This window comes from Scardinius erythrophthalmus (genome assembly GCF_964197995.2).
Source record: "Scardinius erythrophthalmus genome assembly, chromosome: 6".
In the NCBI taxonomy this organism is placed as follows: domain Eukaryota; kingdom Metazoa; phylum Chordata; class Actinopteri; order Cypriniformes; family Leuciscidae; genus Scardinius; species Scardinius erythrophthalmus.
This window is the reverse complement of record NC_138226.1, coordinates 19,109,860-19,121,788: the sequence shown is the minus strand read 5'-3', so window position 1 is coordinate 19,121,788 and position 11,929 is coordinate 19,109,860. Positions and strand designations below refer to the sequence as shown.

General features: G+C 36.3%; 1 protein-coding gene across 1 annotated transcript; it reads left to right on the top strand.

Moving 5' to 3' along the window:
• Positions 1 to 1,626: 1,626 nt before the first annotated feature.
• arglu1a (arginine and glutamate rich 1a) lies at positions 1,627 to 8,691 on the top strand. Its single transcript, XM_081369600.1, has 5 exons — positions 1,627 to 1,818; positions 1,912 to 2,204; positions 3,864 to 4,089; positions 6,203 to 6,286; positions 7,437 to 8,691. Exons 2-5 carry the CDS (start codon positions 1,915 to 1,917, stop codon positions 7,599 to 7,601), a joined length of 765 nt encoding a protein of 254 aa, XP_081225726.1. The 5' UTR covers positions 1,627 to 1,818; positions 1,912 to 1,914; the 3' UTR covers positions 7,602 to 8,691.
• Positions 8,692 to 11,929: the final 3,238 nt, after the last annotated feature.

Genomic DNA, 11,929 nt, shown 5'->3' with positions numbered 1-11,929 from the left:
TCATGTCTGACACATATACTACTGATTGACTTCCTCTGGCAAACAACAGACATCAGTTTGCTTGTGTTCATGAATTTAACACAAAAAAGTAGGCTTCTTCCTCAAGTAAAAGCAAATCCCTAACATCTACCACTATTACTACGTTGCTTTTCAGGAAGTGAAAATGCTCTCTCTTTCTATTAGCTTTTCTGAACTACATGCCAAAAACTTCACTTCAACAGCAAACTTCCCAAAATCTGCAGTTGCATCTCAAATTCAGCCTAAACTGACGGCATTCTCCCATTTTTCCTGGATTATTCATCCAAGCAACTTATTCTGTCACACAGTGATGACCATGAACACCGAACTAACTCATGAAAACTTTCTCTCATTCTCACTGAACAAATTTTCTTCAACTACAACACACCTCACTGAATGATGAATGAACAAAGGGACTAGCTCAATACAAGAAGAGTGTGTTGAGATTATGTTGGTAACACTGATTATGTTGGTAAATAAGGTTAAAGTAAAAAGCTAACGTAGACCATTTAGAATAGTTTGAAAAGACACAATTATCAACACAATGAGGAAGTAAACCCAGAATAGTGAGTAGATAAGCTTACCTGTTCGGCTTGATGATGTTCGCCTCTATAGTCCCATTGGCCACTTGTTGGCAAACACCTTTAAAAAAAAAAAAAAAGTAAAAGCTTTAAATAAATGACATGGGGTTTACTGATTTATTTTATGTCATAGAATAAAATGTGAAGATACTTTGCGCTTGTGTTAACCACAGACCATATTTCAGACATTTAAACCAAAAATCCATTTAAAAACTCCCTAGACGTGATAGAATTTTCATACGTATACTATGATATTCTATACAGTTTTATTGTATAAATACCTTAAAAAGTGTTCACACTGAAAATTCCAAATACGAAAAAGTGAACTTTAATTACCAAGACGATGTACTAAATGAACCGACAAAATCAAGTGGAATGTTTGACACTTCATGCACTCAAGGAGGCTGTCAGACTCCGATGTTGACCATCATTCGAATGACAAAATAACTTGTTCATTCAAACACTACACGGTTGAGAACATAATGCATAGTGTAATAATGTTTGGGAAGGTGAAAACGGAAGTGCTAACCCATTTCCGGGTTCTGGCCTACAAAAATATCCTTTCAGCACATGAAAAGAAATAGGAAAAAAATACTAGGCTAAATCGTGCGCACGATTTACAATTTTGTTCCCTTGATTTGCTATATCGTGCGCACGATTTATAAATCGAGTGAACAAATTCGTAAAACGTCCGCACGATTTAGTGAGGGAACCATAGACTGTAAAAGGGGGGAACGAATATTATTGCATATTAATGTGCGGGGCTCCGCAATTTGTTACAGAATGTGGACAGTATAATACTGTGGACGGTTACCATTTTTTCCTGTATTTATAGCAGACACAACCTGTATGACCTTTGGATTTACAATAAGTAGACAACCTCAACTGTATTGTAGGGTGTATTGTACAGTACTAAAATACTGCTGCATTGCAGTATGCAGTGTTTGAAACTGCTACTTTGCAGTCACTGACAGCGTTTTGTGTGAAGATACCTCAGATTATCTTGGTGCTTCCACAGACGGCAGACGCCCCAGGCTCGTCGTGTGTTCTTCCTCATTCGGTATCAGCCCGGAGATTTCCGAAAAGGCCCGAACTAACTGATGCATTCTGGGAAAAGGAAGACTGAGGCGGTCGCCATATTGTTTGATTCCGCAGATTCACTGGAGCAGAAAGCAACGAACATCCTTATTAAACGAGCTTATAATAAACAATTATACAGGTAACCGTAATATAATATTACATGAGGTCGTTGTAGATATTACTGCATTCATAAGACCCCATTTACTAGTGTCAGTCGGATTTATTCGTGCAGAATATGGGTCGCTCCCGGAGCCGCAGCTCGTCCCGGTCCAAACACTCCAAACACAGCCGCAGACGGAGCCGCTCCAAATCCAAATCCAAATCCAACAAGAAAAGGAGCAGATCGAAGGAGTTGAAGAGGAGCAGACGGTCCCGCTCGAGATCCGGCAGCAGGAGGGACAGGGGTGGCTCACCACCCGACCGAACCGACATGTTCGGCCGGACACTGAGCAAGAGAAGCAACGATGAGAAACAGAGGAGAGAAGAGGACGAGAGGAGAGCAGAGATAGAAAGGCAGAGAAAGATGTAAGATGACTATTATTGTATATATAAATATATATGTGTGTGTGTGTATGTATATGTGTGTGTGTGTCTACTGTCTATGTACCAGACGTGGCCTTACTCACTTAAACATGTATGAAGTGTCACTTGGTTGGGCAGCACTATCACTTCAGTTCAGTTGTTTCATGTTTCAAGTAGCAACTCTTTGTTGTTTAATATTTATAAGAACCTAATATACTGATCTAGTGCGCAAAAAAGGTGACGTTTCATGTTACCTATCTGTATTCACTGAACTTTCATCACTCCATGGACTCTCATAGGCAGCTGTCACACATCAGGTCATCTCATCACTGAAATCTGCTGCCTGTGTAAGCTGATATGCTTTTGTAACTATCACAGATTGTTGACATCTCTCTTTTGTGATTGGAGACCACCAGTATAATGTTAAGAGGTTTGTGGAAGGGAAGGAAGGAGGGAATGTAGTGAAAGAACAGGAAGAGAAGTGCTGCAGCCCCAGGCCTGATCTTCACCCAGAGTGCATTGTAACCACATTCAGGGTGTTTTAAACTCAAAGAGAGGCCCTGGATTGAGTTTCATGACACTGAAATCAAATCAAAAGATGGCTGCTGTTGTTTAATTTTTGTTTTGGCTTTGGGCAATGTAATGGTCACTTGGTTCAGTATTGTTTCTGTGTTTTTGTGTTTCTTCTTAAGGCCATGTGTGACAGCTTGCTCTCCTCTAATGGTTTAGTCATGCTTAAAGTGTAAATAAAGGTAAAACATGCTTTTGTAATCTTGGCCTTCCCTTTGAGGGGCATACTTTCCTTTATGGGTTTATGATGTCAGCGTGCACATCATGTTTAATTTCAGAATTATAGATGACAGGACAATATCATCTGCCTCTTCTGGGCTCAGCAATGCATTTTGTGAAATGCATTTCTTTGACATTTGGTTGTGAAATGTGCTTATCTTTTTTAATTTGTCTGCTAGGTAAAGGTTATCAAAGCGGCTAACATAAATTACGTTTTAGTGAAATTAAATTAATGATTTATAGTCTTGGTAGCATCAGTAAGATTTGGTTGAAAATTAATCAGTTTGTTTTGCTGTGTATAATTTTGCATGTTAAAAGTGTTCGTTTTTATGACTATCTTGGAGTTTTCATTGTATAATTATAATTTTATAATTGCTAATTTTCTTTGAAAAGAAATCAATTCTTAAAATAAAAAAAATGTATGTTAGATATGTGTGAAAAAAAAAATATATATAAATAATATATATATATATATATATATATATATATATATATATATATATATATATATATATATATATATATATATGTATATATTCCAAAAAGATAAATACAATTGCAAAATTAAAAGTTTTTCACATGAACCCTTTTCTGCAAAAATAATTAAATAAAAAATATTACATTTTAAAGTAAATATTAATTAAAAAATATTTTATTTATGTATTATTTTAAATATAAATATTATATTTTTGAACTTGTCTATTTTGCATTAAAAATAAATAAATGGGGGCCAGTCAAATGTTGTCAGGGCAAGGGACTACTGGCCCAACTTGGACCTCTTCTTATATGAGTTGTTCTTCACTCTACATGTATCATTGAGTATAATTTAAGGGTCTGCCATGTTTGATCCTCTCTTTCTTGTTTCCTCCACAGCCGTCAACAGGAGATCGAGGAGCGTCTGATTGAGGAGGAGACGGCGAGGCGTGTGGAGGAGCTTGTGGCGCGGCGGGTGGAGGAGGAGCTTGAGAAGCGACGTGACGAGATCGAGCATGAGGTCTTGCGGAGGGTGGAGGAGGCCAAACGCATCATGGAGGCACAGCTTTTGCAGGAGCTAGAGAGGCAGAGGCAGGCGGAACTGAACGCCCAGAAAACCAGAGAGGTAACGCTCGGTCGTTCGGAACACAGCGGAGAGCAGCCGCAAACCGCACACCCTCAGCCGTGGCACAACCTGACACTCGTTTTCCCCCGAGACAGAGCAGGAGTTGCAGGGTAGCTGATGGATGTAAGCTCTATTGATTGGGTGGGGAATGAAATAAATTACAGAATGCAACATTTTCAAGGTGTGATGTGATGCTTAGAGAAGTTCAGTCAAGTTGCTAGGGAACACTAATATTTAAGGACATTTAAGGTCTCGTTTACTCTGTTGATAGACAAGCTCTGTGCTTTTTCTGTAATGCTTTAATGTGATTTTAATGAATCTCACACACCTCTAGTGCACTCTCAGGGGTTTCAAGTGAACGTTTTGCCACGGCTGTAAGGGACCAATATAATGTTTCCCATGTTTTCTCTCCCCTTTTATTTTACTCTCTTTACTCCATGTCTTTTATCATTTTACTGTCCCCAATGTATGAAACTGTTTGTCTTCAATAAAACGCTTTTCTTAAAAAGGTCACTCGGCATTCTAACCTGGCCTTTTTTGTTTTTTTCCACCATAATACACTTTGATAGCTTACCATAATACACTTTACTATCGTAATGTGGTTTTTGGATGTTACAAACACACAAGACCTTTTGCGGCCACTAGACCACACTTAAACTAGTTAATTTACTAAATCCATAGCTTGTAATTCCACCCATACCATAAAGGAGGGTTACTGTGCTCTAATTGTAAAAATGCAACGAGTTATGAAAAAGAAACTAATTCCATTCCACAAGCACACACAAAATTCAGCGGCTCAGCACTAATAGGGTTAGATATGTGCCCTCCTTCTGTACGTTTTAGATTTGTCCCCATCATTTGTAGCCCTGGTACTGAACCATTAAATGAATCTGTATTGTTCTACATTTAGCGTTTGCACATGATTTGGTCTTCATTTGCACCATCAATCACAAAACGCTCCACCCCTCACTTTATTGCTCATCCATTTCTGTCGTCTGTGTTTTAAATTTATTAATTGCTGATTTTTTTTTTTTTTTTATCTTCATTTTTCCTTTGACTCTTCCGTTTTGACGTCATTAAAAGTGCAGTGTTTTAAATGTACTTCTGTGTCCTCACAATTTGCTTTTCCTCAGGAGTGCTGGCGTGCGGGTACACACACACAGACACACACACTTCTACATCCACACTCAACGTTACTGTGCCATTGAGCTTAGACGCAAACACATCACTGTTTTTGTTTTCAAACAAACACATCTAACGAATGATCCCACCTTTGTGTTTTTGCAGTCTTTAACATCCTTTAACGTTAATAGCCTGACGTCCCCACACGGTAATGTTGTATGATTACCATAATTCATTTCTTGGACTGTGCTATATACTGCATGTGGTGTTGCTGTGTAAGAGCACTAGCTCGTGCTAGTAGCTCAGAAATTTTTAAAGGGGAGGTGCTGCGCTGTCCAGGACGGGACACACGGGACCAGGCAGTAAATACTCACCCCTTTAATCAGCAGTTGTGTAGGTACAGTACACAGTCAAAGGAGAAAGGCGTAGGTATACGAGCATTGGTGAGCCACTACTATTCACTCTCTCCTTTATTTAAGTTAATCTTTCTTTGTCTCTCTCATTTTCTTTTGAAACTTCTTGCTTATGGATGCTGATAAATAAAAAAAAAATAGAGAGAGAACGAACTGATTGATTTTTTTTATTTTATTTTTTCATCTGCAAACGAATGAGATTCTTCGTTAGTTGTCGATGTGTTATCTTTTACATACTTGTTCTGTATGGATCCTAATGAATGCATAAATGGATGTTTGGATGTGTATATATATATTTAAACGTGGCGGGGATTAAAGGTGTGCCTGAATACATTCGTGGGTGGGTTTTTTTTGCTTATTGTTGCATACATAGAGGTTAGCTTCAGACATTTGATGCTGCAGTTCGGAATGTGAAATGTGGAGAGCGTGTGTAAGTACATGAAAGATTGTGCGAGTGTCGCTGGCTGGTACCTGTTTGTGCGAGTGTAGACGTGTTTGAGTGTGCAACTGGGTTTACGGGGACCTATTTCAGTGGATTTGTCTGCCCGCCCTAACATGTCACCGTGTCACCCCTTTAGGAGGAAGAAAAATCCAAACGAGCGGAGCTGGAGAGAATTTTGGAAGAAAACAACCGAAAGATTGCTGATGCTCAAGCTAAGCTGGTACTTATTTATTTGCTTTATTTTGACAACAAAACATACGTCTCGTTCTAGAAGATGAGAAACAAAAGCCAAACGCAACAAAACAAAAATGAATGTACTCCTAAACATAAAAGAAAAATATGTACATGAAACAAAAATATTTAAATGTAATAGTTAATTAGTATAATTCTATATGCTCTTTCAGAATTGGTTGTCCACACAAAAAGTATTTTCATTATTTATGTAAATATAAAATATTGCAATTTCTATAGAAATTTTGAAAAATATATAGATTTTTTCCTTCAGTTTTATGAATAACGTTAATATGCAATACCGCCACCTACTATATTGAAGTGTCAAACAGATGGTTTGACAGGTGTTGAAATATTTTCAATGTTATTTAGTGTGGTATTCATGATATAATTTTTTTTATATCAGGATTACCGCCAATACCGGTGTATATATACACCTCTACCCGGAAATATCAGGAAATGTTGATATGCAGGCCTGAAAATCAAATAATACTTGGAAATTTTTTTAGGGAATAATAATATTCTCTTAAATATTCAATTTGTTTTAAATAGATCTTTGTGAGTGCAGTTTCTATGAATCCTTATCCAATTTTAGCTCTAATCTGGAATGGTGATGGAAATTCATTGATCAAAATTGGTGGGAACGCTGATATGAGTTCACAAGCCAGTGGATTAATATTGAAGATTATGTCCACTGATAATTAAAAGCTCTTGAAGAAGCTTTTATTTCTCATTTTTGATAAAACATTTGTGGTGATACTTCGGTTTTTGTGTTTATTAATTTCAAAGTCATTAATTATAGGCTTTTGTGTGTCCGTAAAGTAGATCTCCCTCAAAATGGACAGAAAATGTTTTTGCTTTAAGTCATTGTGAACACTGGAGTGTTTTTTTTTTTTTTTTTTGCACTTGCATAGTGGGACCTGTCTTCTCTGAAATGTTTCAAAATAGATGCTTGGCAGTGCCAACCATGCCCCCATTTTTTTAATCTATATGGTTGGATCAAATACAATGAACATTGTTTTTTCATTAATGCTTGTTAATAAAGGTACATTTTCATGTATTAGTGTATCAAATGACCTAAAATGAACCTATGTATGCCTTGGCTGATTGAAAAAGTCACTTTTGCTTATGTGTTTTAGGCTGAGGATCAGCTACGTATAGTAGAAGAACAAAGAAAGATCCACGAAGAACGCATGAAGTTACAGCAGGAGAGGCAGAAACAACAGAAAGAGGAACAGAGGATGATATTGGGGAAGGGCAAGTCCCGACCTCGCCTCTCCTTCACTCTCAAAGCTACAGAGTGACTTTTCTCTTCTCTTCTCTTCTCTTCTCTTCTCTTCTCTTCTCTTCTCTTCTCTTCTCTTCTCTTCTCTTCTCTTCTCTTCTCTTCTCTTCTCTTCTCTTCTCTTCTCTTCTCTTCTCTTCTCTTCTCTTCTCTTCTGATGAGTGCTTCATGTTGAAGTGAATCGGAGTCTCAAAGAGAGGTCTGCCCTGTGCGCTCTACCCACATAAATTGGTCTTCATAAACCCAGGAAAGGAAAAAAAAATGGAATCCTCACGCTTCATAACCGGACTTGCAGCACCACTACAGACTTACAGATCAGCTTGCCGTCTTTGCTTCTTTTTTTTTTCAGTGTGTTGTATTGATATTTGACATTATTATGCTGGATGCACCTTTAGATTTTTTTTTTTCCTTTTCAATGGCAAGCAAATAAGAATGAATAAGTGTAAATATTTGTGTATATGAGTGTGCGTGGTTGGTTGGTCAATATATGTCAGTGGTTTGGGAGCTTGAATGGTACAACCCCAGTTTAACTACTGTACTTTCATTCAAAGCATCAGCATACACAAAAATGTTTTTTTTTTTTTAAATGTAAATTGGCAGACTTTTTGTTTTATGCTTATCAGTGAACGTATGTGTGGGAGAGTGAGAGTATTTTGTATTTTTTAGACTGCAGACTGAACACCTCAAAGCATATAGTTCCTTAAATGCTGCTTAATACATAACCCCATAATCACCTGATATTAGCTGCGTTTATAGCATTGTAACCTAGATCATATTTGTCCTTTTTGATACACTTTACTCAAATCGCTCATTTTGAAACGTAGAACATATGTGTGACCAGAACTTTAGCATTCACAATACAAACATTTCAGTGAAAAAAAGGTTACAGTGTTACAAAGTCTTGTAATGTCTAGTGCTCTGTTGGTACCTTAAGGAAATCGGGAATCACAGGTAAGACTAGTTAGGGTGTGTATGCGAGCGAGTTTGTGTGTGTGTGTGTGTGTGTATGAGTGTGTTTGCTTGAGGGTGTTCTTGTATTGTGGTAAATTACCCTTTTCCTTGTGAACTGGGACATTTAGTGTGTTGACCAATAAATCCCATGAACACAACATTGGCTGAATCATGTCTCGTGCTCTGCAAACCACAAAATAGTTTTAGACCCTTAATGTTCTTTTCTGGGAATTTGCTGCACTCTTGTTTAATTTTTACCCATTATTTTAACTATGCATATATTGTGCAACACACCAGACATTTTATTGAATGGACATTTACAGTAAAATCTAAACTGTGGAAAAAGAAAACTACTGCCATTTTGTAGATTTAGTTACTATAAAATTCAAAGTCATGCAGATTGTGAAGATTCCAATTAAACGTTAAATTAATATTATAATTGTCCTATAAATCATTTGCAGCACCATAATCCCAAGAAACAGTCCTCATTAAAAGGAATAGTGGGTCATTTCAAGAAAAAGGTAAACTGGTTACCATTATAACTGCCTTTAATTAAGATGAAAAACTTTCAGGTTGTGAACTTCAAGTATAAATTATTTTTTATTTTATTTTAAATTTGAAAGTTACTAATGAACAGTTTTAATTGTATGTTACATTGCTTTTATACAGTAAGCAAATGATAACTGAAAACGTGTTTATAGAAATATCTGCATGTATACATCTCTCTAATGAACACTTTGTAGTGTCATGATCTTTCTTAAGCCACAGTTACATCCCAACAATTAAAAAAAAAAAAAAAAACGTTTAAATTTAGTTTATGCTAGTTTTGGCACAATGTTATTTAATTGCCATTTTTTGTAGCAGAATTTTAAATCTCAAGGAATGTATTTTTAAAATCACCTTTTCTAGCCCTTTATCGTGTTGTTGTGAACTTCGTACGAGTAAAAGACAGAAGTGAGAACCAACGTCAATCTGCATTTCAGTTTATTTCTGATTCCTCTTATCATAGATAGACCTCGAGGTTACTTCTGGTCGCTGCCTACGGTTCTCAGGTGGCCTGTGTAAGACTAATAATGGGAATGTTGGCAAACTCTTCTGTCACAGACGTGTGGTTTTTTGACGAGCCCGCATGATACAGTCTCGCGTGTATTAGTCACTGTCAGCTTTAACAATGCAGCGCTGATGAACTACTGATGTAACGCCGAAACTGTGCTCGTATATCCTGCTCGGCCCTGCGCGCGCTGAACTCCACAATTCCTTTATTGTTATACATATTGAATAGTGTTAACCACAAAACAGAAGTTATAACAGCTATTATGATCTGCTCAGAAGCGATGCGTAAAGTTTGACAAAGACTGGAGAAATGCGCATACTTGACTGTTGCATGTGTGTGTAAGGAGGCCAGCAGCAGGTGTGTGTTCTCGTCAGTGAAGCTCCTTTGTTTGATCACGCTGATCACCCACGGACCGTGAGATTATTCGCGTGCAACTGAATAAACATCGATATGACCCTGTGATTTCAAAGAGCTGAGAAGTTGCTCAGAGTTTATCTTTAAGGTGTAAAGCGTTGTTTGTTTTTAATTTACGGAGTGTCAAGACACTTTGGGAACGTTTAGGTTGAGATGTTGAAATTGATAATGAAAATTAGTTTAAATATTTAAATGTCAGGAAAACTATTTCAAGTTATAAAACAAAACAAGTTATAGCCTACATAGTTATAAACAAATTGTTTTTATTAGAAATGGTTTAATATGTTTCCATCAAATTGTTATTTATTAGATATGCACGTGCAATAAGATTAATATAAATGTAATGGTAAAAGTTGTTAAAATTAACTAACGGTGTTTGTTCTGGTAGAGAATTCAAGTATGCAAGAAATTACACGTTTACTTCTGTACTAAGATACTAGCTCATCTGTTGGTTATTTTTAAGATAGCTCAGGAAATCGTCGTTTCCGTGTTTTCCTTCTTCTGGAATTGTGTTAGCTCGTCTTATTGTTTGGTAGTGTGGGAGCATTCTCAGAAACAGACTACCATTGCACAAAGTAAATAATGTATTACCCTTGGACGCTTGGAGCTCTTTGTAGCCTAAGTGGTGCTTGAAACAGTTTTAAGCTTGTCTATTTAATTTTGCACTTCCAAGTTAGTGCTTATATTGACAAAATATGTCTTTATGTAGCACAAGAAGTGTAGGCTAATCTGGCCTACATTAGATGCCTGGACAAATAGATGTCATAAACAGGCAATTGGCGTTGCTTTGATGTAACACGTTAATACAGCGCTTTGTTAATGCACAAGCAATCGTTTAGTCTGTGTATTCAGCATGTGTAGTGTGTTAATTATCGCTTCGATGTGGAATCTGCTCGTTTGATGGTCTCTTAAACCAGGGAAGAAATACACACCGATAACAGTAAATGCTGATTCAATTACAGACTTTGGAAAGTGTGAATGCTTTTCACACCGGCTTTCTTTACACTTGCGTCCTAATTTATCTTTAGGCGTGCTTCCTAAATACCAGACATGGCCGGTTTATTAACTTAGTAGTTAAAACAGTCTGAATATAATATAATATAATATAATATAATATAATATAATATAATATAATATAATATAATATAATATAATATAATATAATATATAGCTAGTTGATAATACAGTTTGAAAACAGGTTTATTACTTTATTACTACTGTTTATAATAGTTTATTATTTTCATTTCAATTATTTTCTTTAAATTGTTCCGTTTGCGAAAACACAGTACAGCATTTGACAACTGCATCTGACAAATTAACTATACAGATAATTTTACTATTTAAGAGTAATGTAGGCTGTGTATATCATCATATAGGCTACTCTAAATTAAATTGAATTATTTGATATTTTGCCAGTTTAAAATACAGATATAGAGTGAAATTGTCGTAATTAACCTGTCATTTAATGGATACATAAACAAATGTAAGAAGAATAGTCAAATGTACTTACTTGAACGCTGAGTTGGTTCTTCATGACCGCTAGTGGGCGCTGCTGACTGCTGAATCAATCCCTCTCGCATTCAGCAGGCAGCTTTCTCTCGACCTCAACCTAAATAAATGCCTTCATTTTAAAATTATTGGCCATGAGGGAGTGGGATTGCCGTGGAACACATACAATAAAATACAATATTTAATAGAAACATAATGACATTATAAAGTATAATAACGAGAAATAATAGTGATTAAACATTACTCCAAGTACCAATTATTAGTCAGCATGAAGGTAGTATATTATGAAGTTATTAGTAGACTACCTAATAGTTGTTAGTACGGCTTGCTGTTTTTTTTTTTTTTTTTTTTTTTATGTCGTTATCGTAACAGTTGCGATTATATACATTCTATCACGAGTTCTCTTTGAAATGCAGAAA